The sequence below is a fragment of the Triticum aestivum genome, chromosome 5D (genome assembly GCF_018294505.1).
Source record: "Triticum aestivum cultivar Chinese Spring chromosome 5D, IWGSC CS RefSeq v2.1, whole genome shotgun sequence".
NCBI classification, from domain to species: Eukaryota; Viridiplantae; Streptophyta; class Magnoliopsida; order Poales; family Poaceae; genus Triticum; species Triticum aestivum.
In genome coordinates, this window is record NC_057808.1 from 480886117 (window position 1) to 480902480 (window position 16364).

The window sequence follows — 16364 nt, forward strand, 5'->3', positions numbered from 1 at the left end:
GGTCCAACGCCCAGAAGAAGGTCGGGCTCAGTTAGTCCAGAGGCCGGTATATTATTTGAGCGAAGTACTGTCCACCTCGAAGCAAAACTACCCGCACTACCAAAAGATGTGCTATGGAGTGTACTTTGCCGCCAAGAAGCTGAAGCCCTACTTTCAAGAGCATCCCATCACGGTCATATGTGCCCCGCTTGCCGAGATCATAGGCAGTCGAGATGCATCCGGCCGGGTGGCTAAGTGGGCCATTGCGCTGGCTCCTTATACGATCTTCTACCAGCCCCGCACCGCCATCAAGTCCCAAGCATTGGCCGACTTCCTTGTCGATTGGGCCGAGACCCAGTGCCTACCGCCGGCTCCCGACTCCACTCATTGGCGGATGCACTTCGACGGATCCAAGATGCGCACCGGCTTGGGAGCCGGCATCGTCCTCACCTCTCCCAAGGGCGACAAACTCAGATACACACTGCAAATTCATTTTGCCGCCTCCAACAATGTGGCCGAGTACGAGGCGCTCATACACAGGCTCCGGCTAGCCAAAGAACTCGGCATACGCCGGATCCTGTGCTATGGCGACTCGGATTTGGTAGTCCAGCAGTCATCCGGCGACTGGGATGCCAAGGATGCAAACATGGCGAGCTATCGATTCCTCGTCCAGCAAATCAACGGATACTTTGAAGGATGCGAGTTCCTCCACGTGCCACGGGCCGACAACGAGCAAGCAGATGCCCTGGCACGGATCGGCTCCACCCGACAAGCTATACCAACCGGCGTCTCTCTCCAACGCCTCCTCAAACCGTCTATCAAGCCGTCTCCAGAATCAGACTCCATCTTCGTACCGCCTGCCCCTGATGCAGTCGGATCCGACTTGGGGAACCCAACAGGCGGCTCGGGTACTTCGACAGGCGGCCCGGGGACTGCCGTAGTTGCACCCGGCTCAGGGACTTCAGAACCCGGCCCGGGGACTGCAGCAGTCGGCCCGGGGACTGCAACGACACAACAGGCGGTGGCCGACTCCAACTCTTCACCACCCAACCCACCCACCCGGGTCACAGTAGCCGTATTGACAATAGAAGAAGTCACAGCTCCATCATGGGCCCAGCCCATCCTATACTTCCTAGTAAACAGAGAGCTGCCGACTGATGAGATCTCGGCAAGACTAGTTCAACGCCGAGCCGGAGCATACACAATAATAAACAGAGAACTTGTTAAGCGTAGCGTCACTGGAGTCTTCCAGCGCTGCGTCGAGCCGGAGAAGGGCATAGCAATCCTCAAGGATATCCACCAAGGTGAATGCGGCCACCACACGGCCTCAAGATCACTTGTCGCCAAAGCTTTCCGCCATGGTTTCTTCTGGCCGACTGCTTTGGAAGACGCCAAGGAATTAGTCAAATGCTGCAAAGGGTGCCAAGTCTTCAGCTCCAAGCAACACCTGCCGGCTTCTGCACTCAAGACCATCCCCCTCACCTGGCCCTTTGCCGTCTGGGGGCTGGACATGGTGGGCCCATTCAAGACGGCACGCGGCGACATGACACATCTGCTTGTCGCCGTGGACAAATTCACCAAGTGGATTGAAGCGAAGCCAATCAAGAAGCTGAACGGGCCGACTGCCGTGACATTCATCGCAGATATCACCACCCGGTATGGAATACCACACAACATCATCACCGACAACGGCACGAATTTTGCCAAGGGAGCACTGGCACGTTTCTGCGTGACACAGGGCATCCGACTAGACTTAGCGTCCGTTGCCCCCCCGCAGTCAAACGGCCAGGTCGAGCGAGCAAACGGCCTCATCCTCTCCGGCATCAAGCCCCGACTGGTCGTACCACTGGAGCGTTCGGCCGGCTACTGGCTCGATGAGCTGCCGGCTGTCCTCTGGAGTCTGCGTACTACCCCGAACAAGTCAACCGGCTTCACTCCTTTCTTCCTTGTATATGGTGCCGAGGCTGTCATCCCAACTGACATCGAGTTCGACTCGCCTCGGGTCACCATGTACATAGAGGCAGAGGCCAAGGAAGCGCGAGAAGACGGTGTCGACCTGCTGGAAGAGAGCCGGCTGTTAGCACTCAGCCGGTCCGCCATCTACCAGCAGGGTTTGCGCCGTTACCACAACCGGAAGGTCAAGCCAAGATCCTTCCAAGAAGGCGATCTTGTGCTCCGGCTGATCCAGCGAACAGCCGGCCAGCACAAGCTCTCGGCCCCTTGGGAAGGCCCATTCGTCATCAGCAAGGCCCTAGGCAACGACTCCTACTACTTGATCGACGCATAGAAGCTGAAGGCACGCAAGAGGGATGATTCTGGCAAGGAGTCGGAACGACCATGGAACGCCAATCTCCTGAGAAGATTTTACAGTTAAAAGCAGTATGTACCACGCTACCTTTTGTATTAACTACAAGACAACGGGCCCCCCGAAGCGCACTCGGGGACTACCCTCTTTTATCTATGAATGACGAGTGTCATACCTATGAATGTACTATTACATTTGATTTTCTATCTGGCACCGGGTTCGACCAGTCGGCCCGGGGACTTGCCGCCTTGAGTTATATTAAAGTTCTACCTGCAGTCAGACAAGTAGTGTGCCGGCACCCGAGCCCTCTCTTATTGAAAGTCGCAGCTCGAAGAACCGATTGTTCGACTGGCAAGAGCCAAAGGCAGGAAAGGCTGCCCACACGAAAAACGGCTAAGGACTAACGAACCTATATAACACAAGCCGGCCTCCCACCACACCTACCGGCTGTTAGAACAGCCGGCTGGCCGACTTCCCATTCACTTTGCTACAATCCAGGAAAGCTAGAGTACTTGCCCTCCCAACCGGCCAAGCACTTCTCCAGCCACAGACAGTAGAGCAGCTGTCTGGCTGGGAAGGCGGCGACCAAGGGGGGGCGACAAAGGAAACAGCCAAAGGATGAAAAGCAAGAACAATGGGAAGCCAAACACATGCATGATTATATTTACACAAAAGGCCTTTAACAGGCCGGCAGTCAATATAATTTGAATACACCCCCAGTGGGTGGAACTGCGCAAACTTAACAAAATATTGTTCGAAGAGCAATAAACAGGAAAGCAAAGGCGGCGGATCAGACTAAAGGCGCAACAGGCAAGCCGGGCTGGTCGGTGGAGACGGCAGTGCCGACTGGAGGAGTGGCCGGCTGGCGAGTCTCGGCTTGATCATCATCGGCTGCAGGCGGCGCGCTCGCACGCGCCTCGTTGCTGGAAGCACGATCAAGTTGAGGCTGGCCGGTTGCTCCACCGGCTGGCACGGCGTCTTCACCATCCTCTCCCTCCTCCTCTTCGCCCTCATCGCTGGAGTCGATCTCCTCCGCCGAGTCCTCACCATCCGCCGGGTTCAGCCCGAACCACTCCTCCGGCTGAGCAACGCCGTTATCATCCACCTCAGGAGCAAAAGCGCGGCGCTGGTGTCGATGTAGTCGGCGATTGCCGAGGCGCGCTGGATGATATCCGGCCGCACCGCCTCCAACTCCTCGTCGGCCTCCTGCCGCCAGGTGGCCAGCTGGTCCAAGCTCAACTCGGGATACCAGGCTTTGACGAACTCCAGCACCCGCCTGGCGCCTGACCGAGCTGCAGAAGCCTTCCAGGCCTCGAAGCGGCCAACCGCTACCTCCAGCCAGTCGGCAGTCGAATTAGGGGTACGGGGAATCACCTCGCCGGGCCAGAGGGCGGCCAGCACTTGCGCCCCAACGCACTAAAGACGACGGAGCATGCGGTGAGCCGGCTGGAGGCGGGCTTGGATCGCCAGAAGCTGCTCCTCAAGCGACCGACGAGCATTCGGTGCGATCTCCACACCGGCTTGCCTTCGTGCCTCGTGGTGGGCCTCGACGACCTGGTTGGCGGCGGTAGAGTAACTAGGCAAGTACTCTGCACAAGAAAGAAATAAAGATAAAAAACACAAAGTCAGAGAATGGACCAAATGGCAAGCGGCAAGAAAGAAACGAAGAAGAAGGCGGCCTACCGTCAACCAAGTCTTCGATCTGGCCGTAGCCGCTGATCAGCGACTGCCTTGCCTCAGCCCAGCTCACTGCCTCGGTCTCGTACTCAGCCTGGAGGGCGGCCTCGCTGTCCTGCACCGCCTTCAGGGCAGCCTTGTGGCTCTCCTCCTGGTCGGCCAGCCTCTTGACCTAGCGGTCACGCTCCTGAACCAAGGCGTCGAACTCGGCTTCCTTGGCGCGAAGGGCGGTCTGGGTCCCACCCAGCTGCTCCCTCAGGCTGGCATTGGCCTCTGCAGATATGGCAAAGAAGAAAAAAGCAATAAGAAAGAAGTCGCCAGGAAAGATCCGACCCGACTGCTCAGCAGTCGGCCCGAATCTCGGGGACTACACCCAGTGGGTGCGCTGACGCGCCCCCACGTGAGATAAAAGATGAAGCACTTACTCCGGCTCTCAGTTAGATCAGTGGTCTTCTGGGTCAGCTCCCGTGCCTGGGAGTTGAAGGCAGCCGCGCGGAGGTTGTGGTAGTCCTGCAAGTCGGACAGAGAAGCGAACAAGAGCAAGATAAGCAATCAAAGTCTACTAAGAAGTTCCAAGCTGCCTGCTCAGCAGCCGACTCGGAACTCGGGGACTACACCCAGTGGGTGCGCTGACGCGCCCCCACGGAAGAAATCAAGATCAAGAAACAGAAAAGCGGGAAGACTCACCCGAATGGCCGCCCGTGTCGCGAGGAACTCGTCATTGTACTACCTCAGCACGGCGGCCTGGGACTGAAGCCGGTTCCGGACTTCTTGCGCCGCCACGTTCACCACGGCCGTCCCACCACCCGGCGTTCACCCCGAGCTGGCGCTGGCTGTCTCCAGATCCTGGGTCGACGAGCTAGAGCCCGCGGCCTTCTGCGGGTCCGGCGCCGAAGTCGCCTTCCCCGCGCGCTGGCGTGATGGCGACCGGACCACCAAGTCCGTCCTCGCAGCCGGCTCACCTCCAGCCGGCCGCACGGGCGGCGCGTCAAGCCGGCTGCCTCGGTCCGCCCTAGTCGGCGATGGCGGTGCCGCCTCCCTCTCCCGGATGACGACGTCGTCCTCCTCCCTCTCAATCCCCGGCAGGTCACCACCAGCTTCCTCCGGCGGGGGCTCCGGAATCTCGGGCGCCACGGCGCGCAGGGGGGTGACAAGCAAGGCCCCCGCCGCTGCTGCTACGGCTGCAACCTCCGCCTGAGCCTTGGCCGCCGCGTCGGCTTGTGCCTTCGCCGACTCCTCCGCCATCTCCTGCGCAGCCTAGGCAGCGGCCGCCCTCAGCTCCTCCGCCTCCCGCTCCTCCTGCGCCTCCCGCGCGTTCCGCTCCGTTGGCGCTTGAAGCTCGGCACGGGGGTCCACGCGGCGGGTGCTTGCGGATCCTCCCGCCAATCCAACCACGGAGGTGGCAGCGATCCGCTCAAGAGAGAGCGGAGCCCTCTTTGATAAGTCAAGACAAGGATTCAGAAATCGACAAGAAAAGAAGAAGGAATATGCAAGAGAATCGACACTTACGCCGAAACCTTTTGCGGCTGCTTCACCACCTTGCGGAAGCGGGCCGCCTTCGCGGCCGCCTCATCCCGCCTGGTCACCATCGCCCCGCTCTCGGGCTTCTTCAGCCGACTGCCGAACAAGCCCGATGCGGCCCGGCGCTTCTGCGCGCCGCCTCGAGCAGGCGGCGCGGCAGATGAACCCGCGCCATGGTCGGACGTCGGCTGGTGGCGCGGGACGATTTCCACCTCGTCTTCTTCTGGCCAGTCGTCGAAGCTGGCTCCAAGCACGGAGCCGCCTGCTTGTCCGCCTCATGCCTGGGTGTTGTCGTCCATAGCGGTCGCCCCCAAGTCGGGGTCCTCCAAGTCATGCTCCGCCCGGTCGGGGAGAAATTGGCGATCCGCCCCCGCTGTCCCAGCCGCAGGTCGAAGGAGAGGGCTCTGCCAAGACAAGCCGACTGGTCAGAGTCGGCCAAGAAAAACTTGGTGACAAAATTAAAAGAAGAGAAGATAAAGAAAGCATACCATAGGCGGGAGATTGGCACTGGAGTACGGCTCCTTGCGAAACTGCCACTCTGCGGAGAGCTTCCAGTTCGCAAGATAGTTCACCATGTGAGCTACCTCGTCATGAGGCATCTCCTTGGTGCACATCCGACTCGGATCGAGTTGGCCGCTCATTTGACAGATCAAATGAGGGCGGCCTTGAAGTGGGAGCACCCGGCGCACCACGAAGGCGGCCAGCAGGTCGGGCCCAGTCAGGCCCTCCGACTGGATCATTACCCGGAGTCAGGCGACGGCGGCGGCTCCAGCCGGCGACAGCGTCCTGGCCCGATAGGACCACTGGGGCCGCCTCCCAGCCGGCGGGCCGGCTACGTAAGCCGGCAAATTGACGTAGTCGCCTTGCGGGGCGACGTTCTTCACGTAGAAGTACGATTTCTGCCAGAGTTTCACCGACTGGATCAGCGTGATGGCAGGGAAGGGGTTGTCGGCTGCCGGCCTCTGCACCGCGATGAAGGCGCCGCTCTGAGCCGGCACGCCCTGCACGCGGGTGCCGAGCTTGGATCAGAAGAATTCCCCCCAGAGCTCGAGGGTGGGAAGGACGCCGAGGAAGCCCTCGCATAGAGTGACGAAGGCGGCCAGCAGCACCACCGTGTTTGGAGTGAGGTGGTGCGGCTGGAGGTGGTAGAATTCGAGGAAGAAGCGGAAGAAGGCACTCGCGGGCAGGCCGAGGCCGCGCAGGAAGTGCGAGCGGAAGATTACCCGCTCGCCTTCCTCCGGCGCCGGCGAGATCTCCTTCTTCGGCGCAAGACGGACCCGCACCTGGTCCTCGTCGGGCAGCCGCCGCGTCTTGCGGAGGAAGTCGATGTGGTCCGCGTGGATGTTGGAGCCGTCCCAGTCTCCGCGGTGCTGCATGACGGCCAGAAGCTGACGAGAAAGGGCGCGGTGACGGCGAAACCACAGCCCCGCGGCGGCGAAGCTGCGGGGTAGTGCGAAGACTAGTGGGACGGCGCGGCGGCGAAGGGCTGCTGCGGCGGAGAAGGAAAGGAAGAAAATGGCGGAGGGAGGGTGAGCGTGCGAGCGCCTGCCGCTCCGCCTCCTCCCCCTACTTATAGCCTCGTGCGGCGAAGCCGAGGAGGCGAGGCATGGGGGGGACGTGGGATTAACTGCGCCCACTCCCCCACGTCCCGCGATTATTGCACCCTAACGACGTGCAGAAACTGCCGCTGGAAGGCGTGCGGCCCGCTTTGGGCCATAGAGAATCCGCGCCTGGGCCTAGGCGTGGGAGTGGTGGGCACCGGCCTGCGGCGGCGTCCCGTCGCGCGCGTGGGCTGGCAGGCTATTTTCAGCAGGAGGGTGCCACGTGGCGCGCGGGTAGCGAGCGGCCGGCCCGCAACTCGGCGTGCGCACCAGCCGACTCCCGCCTTCAGACTTCAAAATCTCGCCAAGACGGTGCACCCAACCGAAGCCGGCTCCTAGCTGCTAGCTCTTCAAGATAGGAAGCTGACCGAGCTTCTCGTCCTCTTCTCAGCCTAGAAGCCCAACCAGCTTCGGGGACTACTGTCGGAGTAAAGGGCCACGGGTAGCCTAACCGACTCCCCCTGGCTCTTTGAAAAATTATCAGGCCGATCGGGCCTTCAAGCATCCAAAACACAAGGCCGCCTTCCCCTGGTCGGCTATCTCACAGGCCGACTACCGGAAGGCGACCCGACCTCAAAAAACCTTCCCGAAGATAACCATAAGATGGCCGACTCCCAGAAGCCGGCCATGAGAAGACCGACTCCCAGAAGCCGGCCACAAGATGACCGACTCCCGGAAGCCGGCCAAGACTGCACCCTCAAGGGCTGCACCCACATAACGGTGATGAGACGGGGCATGGCCACAGTATAGCCTGCCACCCCCGAATCCCGGAGCACGCATGGCCACAGTGCGTCGTACGGGTCAGCCATCCCCCGTCCGGCGCGGCACTGTTGCCATGTTGACCGTGACGCCACCCACGACAGGCGCCAGTACGGCCCGCGGGCGGCGAGCCCCTTCAGCCAGAGAGACGCTCAAAGGCGGCCAGGCCTCCCCTAGTCGGCCTGGGGCGTAGCCAGCTCCCAATAGCCGGCTATCTCCCTCCCTCGAAGTATGTGTATCATTAAGAAGACAAGACGAGGTAAGGCTACAGTGAGAGTCCGCCGAACGGCGGCACTGTAGCCATGCTTACCTCAGCAAAGCCCTCGTCATCAGGGGCGAGGCTACAGTATCCAGCAGCCGGCGGGACCCACCAGTCGGCGGGCCCCAACGGTCGGCGGAGAAGCCGGCGAACACAGACACTGACGGCTGGGACCCGCGCCCAGCCGGATTACCATTGTATCCCTGGGGGGTAGGTCTATATAAACCCCCCAGGGCACCCATGCAAAGGGTTGATCTCAGAGATAGTTTTAGACACCACGTAGAGGGAAGAGGAGAGCTAGCCTTGCCCTTCTTCCTCCTCTAGCCAAACAGCTCAAGGAGCACTTGTAGCTACTTGTGTTGATCGAGCGATCATGCGGAGACCCCGCAGAGCAGGATTAGGGGTGTTATCTCCACGGAGAGCCCCGAACCTGGGTAAGATCCGCCGGCGTGCATGTCTTCGCCTTATCCCGTTTCCAGGCACCGGCAATGTCTTACTGGCTCCCACAATGATAAGCCACCCATTGACATATGTCGCACCTACCACCCGACACCCTTATCGGGTAATGCGAGTCACCAGGCCCGGCGCAGTCCACTTGGAGACCGAAGATGCTGTCCCAGTGAGCAACTCCTGGAACATCGAGCATCTTCGCAAGTTTTACCCGTAAGGCGCGGCTTGTCGGGCCTCCCGGCAAGCCACCTTTTGTACAAGATTTGCCGGCAAGGCATGTGACCCTTTGTACAAAGCCAGGCGCAGACCCTGAGCATGAATAAATGAAGCGATGGCGCCCTAAGTTATAGCATGCATGCTAGGTCGAGTCTCTTCCTTGGTTAGGGTTGATAGTGCTCACCAGCGACTAACCCCTAGTTTAGAGGTCGAGTGCGCGTCTATCTGTTTCTCTTCTGTCCGCTTTTGGTTCGCAGGGCACATGAGCACTTCTGCTGAGCTACTTCGAAGAAAGAAAACGGACCGGCGTCCCGACCCCGGCAAACCAGAGTTGCCGGGGGCTGCAAGCACAAGGATCCAACCGCGGCAAGATGAGATTGCCGGGGGGCTGCAGATCCAGATAAGTCTTTTATCCTCTGTCATGCATTTCGGAACATGACTGGGGCATGTGAAACCTCGTTTTTATCTCTAGGCTGCCGTGCTCCCCTTTTTTCCTATACCTAAGGATTATTTCCTGGGTCCGGATTTGGTTGTAGCCGCGGCAGCAAGGAAGTAGAATGAGGAGCCTAAAGCCCACTTCATCCCTGCCTCCGCCAAGAGCGCGAGAACGGTCGAGTGGAGTGGGGGGACGGCAAGGCCTGTTGCCGGGCGAAAAACGTTTGTCTTAAACAATAACAAGGATTTGCTCCTTGTCGCGGGATTTACCCACGAACGAAAAACCCGGCAAGCATCCCTTTTTCATTAAAAACATCGCATACATGTATAGTTCGTATGAAATGAAAAACATGAGCAAGGGGATTACAAGTTCTAAATTTAACGAAGGCCCGCGGGCTTACAAACTAAAAAAGAGATAAGATACCCGTGATCCCTTTCTTGTCCCTCTCCTCAGGAGGCAAGTCAAGAAGGCGAGAGGGCAAAAGGGGCGCCTAGGCGAGCTACGAGCAGCAGAAAGCACCGAGAGAACGCCTCGGTGGCCTCCCACGGGTGGGCCGGTGATGACGGTGCCGGGAAAGGAGCTGGAAGACGAGGCGGCAGGACCGACAATACGCGATGAAGGCGTCGGTGCCCACGTACTCCGAGTTGACGGCCTTTCCGCCCGCCCTCTTCCTCTTCCGCAGCCTCCCGACGCCAGCCGCCCAAGGAGACGGCCCCGAGAAGTTCAAGGAGCTGGCCCCACCCCCGGCAAACCTCTGCCGGAGGAGCGGCCAGGTGCAGATGCTGCTGCTGCCACACCCGCCCAGGCGCGGGGCGTCCGACGCCTAGTCAGACTCGTCCCCGTCATCTGCCCCGCTGTCCTCCTCATCTCTTTCGCTCGAGGAAGAGCTTCCATCATCGGAATCTCCGTCGGAGGAGCTCTCCACGCAGCACTTCAGGCGAGTTCCAAACTCTCTGAAGACCTTGACGGAGAGCAGGCCGTCCTCCATTAATTTGAAGTAGAGGACGAGCCCTGCCATCAGGCTGTGGATGCGAGCGAACGTCTTCCATCCACGATGGAGGTACATGACCCGAGGAACCGGGAAGTCGACGACGACCCGTCTGCCCCCATTCCCACAGCCCCTCATGTGCAGTCTAAGGGATTGGGGCGGGTCACGCTCCATCTCCCGAGAAAATGGGGCGGGAAGACGAAGACGGCGACGCGGAGGCCGGCGCAGCCTGATGAAGAACTCGCGGGGCTGGTCTCTGACATGGCGTTCCATCGGAAAAGGCATCATTGGCGGGGGCGAAGCTGGCGCGCCGCCCCGTCCTCCTCTTCCCCGAGCACTGCGACCTCTGCCCCGGCCTCGCCCACGGCCTCGCCCCTCCCCCTTCCCCTCGCGGCCGGCTCCGCCACCGCGGGCTTAGGCGGAGGAGGGACGCGCTGTCGAGCGGCGACCCTCGCCGCCACCGTCGAAGGACCAGGATTCCCTTTCTCCATGGCGAGTGAAAGGAAGAAGCAGAAGCGAGAGGAGATAGATGACAGAAGAGTGCGGGACGCCATCTCCCCTTCCCCCTCCTTATAAGGGAGCAGGGCCTGGGCTCGGCCGCCCCGCTCGGCCAATCCAGCCACCAGAGGCGTAGGGAATCGGGACCGACCCGCTGCCCCAACCAGCGACGGCCCGGTTTCCCGCCTCCAGCGCTTGCCACCCCAAGTGCATGAAGGACGTGTGGTGAACGTGCAGAATCAAGGGGATGGGTGAGGCGACCTCTCCCCACCCCGTGATCATGGGGTGTGGACGCCTTGAAGACCGCGACCCGGCCCCACGCGGTAAATGAGCCGCGCCTCCACGCCTCCCTCTTTTTATGGGGAAGGCGCGAGCCGCCTCTTCACTACGATATGACGCATGCATGCAGGAACCGCCCCACGCATGCCGCCCACGTCACGCACACCCCTCCACGCCGCGCCACGCGCGAAAAGTTTTACCGCGGTAAAAACCGCCCCGCCTGCTCGCGCACCATTTTGGGGCCTGGCCCTACAACGTGTCGCGCTTATGTGTGGCCCAAGCCCGGGGGCTCCTGTCGGTGTACAAAAAGAGGGGTGCGTTTTGGTACCCCTTTACCTATGCACGGGCAGTCGGAGCTGCGCCCACGGTCAAACCAAGCAGAACAGGGGAGGTGAGCCAAGGTAAGACCAAAGCCCAAGATAATGAAAGCAACGCCAAGGCCAAGACCACAAAGAGCAGAGGGACGAAGCAGGTTCCCCCGGCAAGACCCTTGCCAGGGCAGCCTCAGCAGCCCCGGCAAGATCCTTGCCGGGACGGCTCGCCCCGCACCAACAGAGCGGGCCACCCTTGAGCCCACGGTCTCCAACATCACGTTGGACCAGGGCTCGGGAGGCACCTCTGTGGTGGCATGCAGATCTTTGTGAAGACATATTCAAGATCAGATGAGGATTAGAAGACGAAAATCCTCGGCAAGATCCTTGCCGAGGAAGGCCACCAGACCCCCGGCAAGGCCCTTGCCGGGGACGACAGCGCGCCATGGCAAGACCCTTGCCGGGCCACACGGCAAGAGCCTTGCCGGGCCACCCGGCAAGGCCCTCTCCAAGGACGCCAGCAGGGCCACCGCTAGGCCCACGCCAAACAAGCTTCCACCGCCGTTCACATGCAGCTGTCAGCCCAACCAGCTAGGCGGGCACCTGCGTGGCGACATGCAGCTCCCAGGCCAACTCATCGAGCGCCTGTGTGGCGACATGCAGATCTTCGTGAAGGCTCCGCCACTGCGCCACCTAAGTTGCCTGCCTGCCTACATGGCACCACGCGCCTCACTGGCCAGGGCGCGTGTCGAAGCGAGGAGGAGCGGCGACGGACGGGACGGGCCTCGCCCCCCGTCCCCAATAAAGCAAGGGGACACCTAAGCTACGCATTAAATGCGTCTTGTCCTGTAATACGAGCGATAAGCTCAGGGCACTGTACGCCTTTCCACCTCCTGTGTGCCACTGTGGCAGCCCCTTCCGACTATAAAAGGAGGCCCATGGCATACTGGAGAAGGATTCGGCTCTTTCGAACCACGCACTGACCACAGCTAGTTCGAGAGCTCAAGAACTCTCTGAAATACACCCACCAAAGCAGGACTAGGGTTTTACGCATCCTCGCGGCCCGAACCTGGGTAAACAATCCTTGTGCTGTCTACTAACCCTGCTCTTCTTGCAACCCCGCGCCCCGGCAACCGTAGTAGGGATTCTTGTGATCCCATAGGTGTCGTTCCACACCGACAGATGTGTATTTTACTAGTTTTCGAAGTAACCCCTCGGTATTTGATACCAGTTCAGTTGCTAAGATTATTAACTCGAAATAGGAGTTGCAGAGACTAGTTAAAAGCGACGTGACAATGTGTGTTGGAAATGATTCCAAAGTTGATATGATCACCATCACACTCCCTCTACCTTCGGGATTAGTGTTGAAACTAAATAAATGTTATTTGGTGTTTGCGTTGAGCATGAATTTGACTAGATCATGTTTATTGCAATACATTTATTCATTTAAGTAAGAGAATAATTGTTGTTCTGTTTACATGAATAAAACCTTCTATGGTCATACACCCAATGTGAATAATTTATTGAATCTTGGTCGTAGTGATACACATATTCATAATATTGATGCCAAAAGATGCAAAGTTGATAATCATAGTGCAACATATTTGTGGCACTGCCGTTTAGGTCATATTGAAGTAAAGCGCATGAAGAAACTCCATGCAGATGGACTTTTGGAATCACTTGATTATGAATCATTTGATAGACGCGAACCATGCCTCATGGGTAAGATGACTAAAACTCCGTTCTTTGGAACAATGGAGCGAGCTAATGACTTATTGGAAATAATACATACCGATGTATGTGGTCCGATGAGTGTTACAGCATGTGGCGGTATCGTTATTTTCTGACCTTCACAGATGATTTGAGTAGGTATGGGTATATCTACTTGATGAAACACAAGTCTGGAACATTTGAAAAGTTCAAAAAATGTCAGAGTGAAGTGGAGAATCATCGTAACAAGAAAATAAAGTTTCTACGATCTGATCGCGGAGGCGAATATTTGAGTTACGAGTTTGGCCTTCATTTAAAACAATGTGGAATAGTTTCACAACTCATGCCACCTGGAACACCACAGCGTAATGGTGTGTCTGAACGTCATAACCATACTTTATCGGAAATGGTGCGTTCTATGATGTCTCTTACCGATTTACCACTATCGTTTTGGGGTTATGCATTAAAGACAGCTGCATTCACGTTAAATAGGGCACCGTCTAAATACATTGAGACGACACCGTATGAACTGTGGTTTGGCAAGAAACCTATGCTGTCGTTTCTTAAAGTTTGGGGATGCGACGCTTATGTTAAAAGGCTTCAGTCTGATAAGCTCGAACCTAAATCAGAGAAGTGTGTCTTCATAGGATACCCTAAGGAAACAGTTGGGTATACCTTCTACCATAGATCCGAAGGCAAGATCTGTCGGATTCGGGGTTCCGCAGACCCTTGAGAGGTTCGAACTCTGGGGTGCGTGCGAAGAACTCGTCCTCCCCAGTCTGCCTAATCATCGAACCCACGGCCTAGCTCGACGAACCCAGGGGACAAGAGAGACAACAGTTTATCCAGGATCGGGCCACCATCGGTGTAATACCCTACTCCAGCTTTGTGGTGGATTGCCTCGAGGGGCTGAGGATGAACTAGTACAGTGGTGGAACAGCCTCAGGAGGAGAGGTGTTCTTGGGCTCGGATGAGCTGGTGAGTGCGAGGGTGATCTGAATGATCCTCCCCTCTATGGTGGTGGCTAAGTCCTACTTATAGTGGCCTTGGTCCTCTTCCCAAATGTAGGCGGGAAGGGATCCCACAATGACCAAATTCAAATGGGGACAACTAGTACAAGTTATCCTGACAAAAGTAGTCTTCACCTGCAAAAGCCCCTGGTGGTGACGCTGCAGTGGGCTCCGCAATGACCCCTGTCCTGCCGTCCCGGCGGTCTTGGTCTTGTTGCACCAGAATGGAAACCTTTGCTTGATTCCTCGGGACTCTGCGCCTGCGCTTGCATCCTTAGCACCAAAGAGGAAACTAGTACACTGCGCCCGCTAGCGCCCGCCTGGCCTTGGTCATCATGGCTCACGTCATATGAACCTCGCGAGGTATAGCTTGCATAGATATCTCTGCTCCTCGGGAGCCAGCCTAAGGAGCCCCCCCCCCAGGGAGGTCTTGGTGTCGGCCGCCTCGCGAGGCTTGGCCCCTCGCGAAGGTCTTGGGTTGTTGATGCTTGAAGCTGGGCCGTACCAGGCCGTTGATGGAACCACGCCATGGGCCGCAGGCAGGCAAGTCTGTGTACCCCCGTTCCCAGGACGCGACAGTAGCCCCCGGGCCCAAGGCGCGCTCGGACTTGGCTTCGAGGCAAAGCCAAATGGCAAGTGCGGAGCGCCGCGGGCCCTAACTGCCTGCGGCCTTGGTTGCTGCGTGGCGATTGATGGGACGAGGGCGTCTCCGCTTCCCCATGCTGCCTCGGTAACTGTCCCTGGCTGAAAAAAAGGCTGGCGCCTGCTGCGAAGCCTTCATTGCCCTTCTTTCGTCTTGCTCCAGATCCCCTTCCCCTTCTGCTTAGAAAACCTCCAGATCTGCCAATCTCCCCCGAGTTCGCTACCAATGGATTCCGAGCAGGCGAGGTTTTTGGCTGTGGCCGCGCGCTCAACTCTTTGGTCCGAGCCGGCCTTGAGCGCGTCCACCATCACCAAGGAGAAGCACCTCACCTCCGCGCTCCAATTGACGGTGGGCAGCAGCAACCAGGGAGGAGAGACGACGCTTTGGGTTGGCTCCGCCAAGCCGGAAGCCTTGAGGGGTACTGCTTACCCCTTCTTCCTGCACATCGTCCTTGCCGGATTGGTTCCCCCTTTCTCCAAATTCTTCTACGCCGTCCTCCGCCATTACGGGCACCACGCCCTCCATCTTCATCCCAACTCCATCCTCCTCCTGTCGGTCTTCGCCTTTTACTGCGAGGCGTTCCTGGGGGTGATGCCCTCTGTTGCGCTCCCCCGCCACTTTTCTTCTACCTCCAGATTAACGGCAGCCAGTGCTCGGGGTGCGCCTGCTTCATTGCTGCCAATGGCAGCAATGCGATCTCTTGGACGGGGAAGAAGGTGGAGGTATTCCGGAACAAGTGGATTTTCCTGGGCGCTAAGTGCACCCATGACCGGTTGGAGCACCTCGCAGCCAACGCCCCTGGAAGGATGGGCTCACGAGAAGCTCACCGATCCCAGGGCGGAGCTATTGCTGGAGAAGATGGCGGCAGAGGTGAAGACCGAAGACCCGAGGGCGGAGAAGCTGACGGGGGCCATGATCGTCAAGGAATTCCTGAAGCAGCGCCTGGCTCCGCTCCAGGCGCACTCACACCCTCTGTGGGAGTTCAAGGGCGTGGGAGATGAACTCCGGCTGCGCCCGGATGACTTGTCAAAGGAGGAGCTGGACCAGATTGTGCGCACCCTGCTTGGCAAGGATCAGGGCTGCCCCCCGGACACCCATCTTCCGCTGTACCGCCGCCCGGATGGAGAGAAGATCGCCGACGCCATGCCTGTCTTCCACGAGTGTGGGCTCGTACCTCTGAAGCCTTCCCAGCCCCCGGGCTACCCGATGACGGTGTCCTCCAGTGAGTCCGACCAGGAGGAGGGGGTGGACTCGGAGGCGACCCAGGAGGGGGCGGGGGAGACTTCTCCCCCGCGCCGAACCGATCTCCTCCGCACCCTTTCTGACGATGACGACGCCGGCGAGCACCCGGTCAGGGAGTCACCGCGTTCCGCCGGGGTCACCACAAGGTCCAAGGGCACCCCTCCAAAGAAGTTGAAGCCAGGGGTCCCGAAGAAGAGCAGATCGGCGCTGATCCCCCGAAGCGATGCCACCACCTCATCGCCGGCCGGCACTGCTGCAGATCTGGGCGTTGCGGCCTTGCCCGCCCCTGGAGCTCGCGCTCCAGCGCCCTTGCCTGCGAAGCCCGCTGGCATGGTGCTTCAGAAGAGGGCGAGGGACTACGCCGCCATGGACCAGTAAGCGCACCGTCTTGTCTTGGTTTCTTGATCTTGTCATAGTGTCTTAATGTTTGCCTCCTCTACGACTAGGCCAGCGCTGGCACGAACAAGGGGAAGGAGGAGT

The 16364-nt window shown here is 58.9% G+C and overlaps 1 protein-coding gene across 1 annotated transcript in view; it reads right to left on the reverse strand.

Annotated features, from left to right (window-relative positions):
• LOC123120952 (uncharacterized) overlaps positions 1–14950 on the reverse strand; it is a 64217-nt gene extending 49267 nt beyond the window's left edge. The window contains exon 1 of the mRNA XM_044540905.1: positions 14866–14950. Within this exon, the coding sequence (XP_044396840.1) occupies positions 14866–14950 (85 nt within the window). The remainder of the gene's footprint in view (positions 1–14865) is intronic.
• Between the last annotated feature and the right edge of the window lie 1414 nt (positions 14951–16364).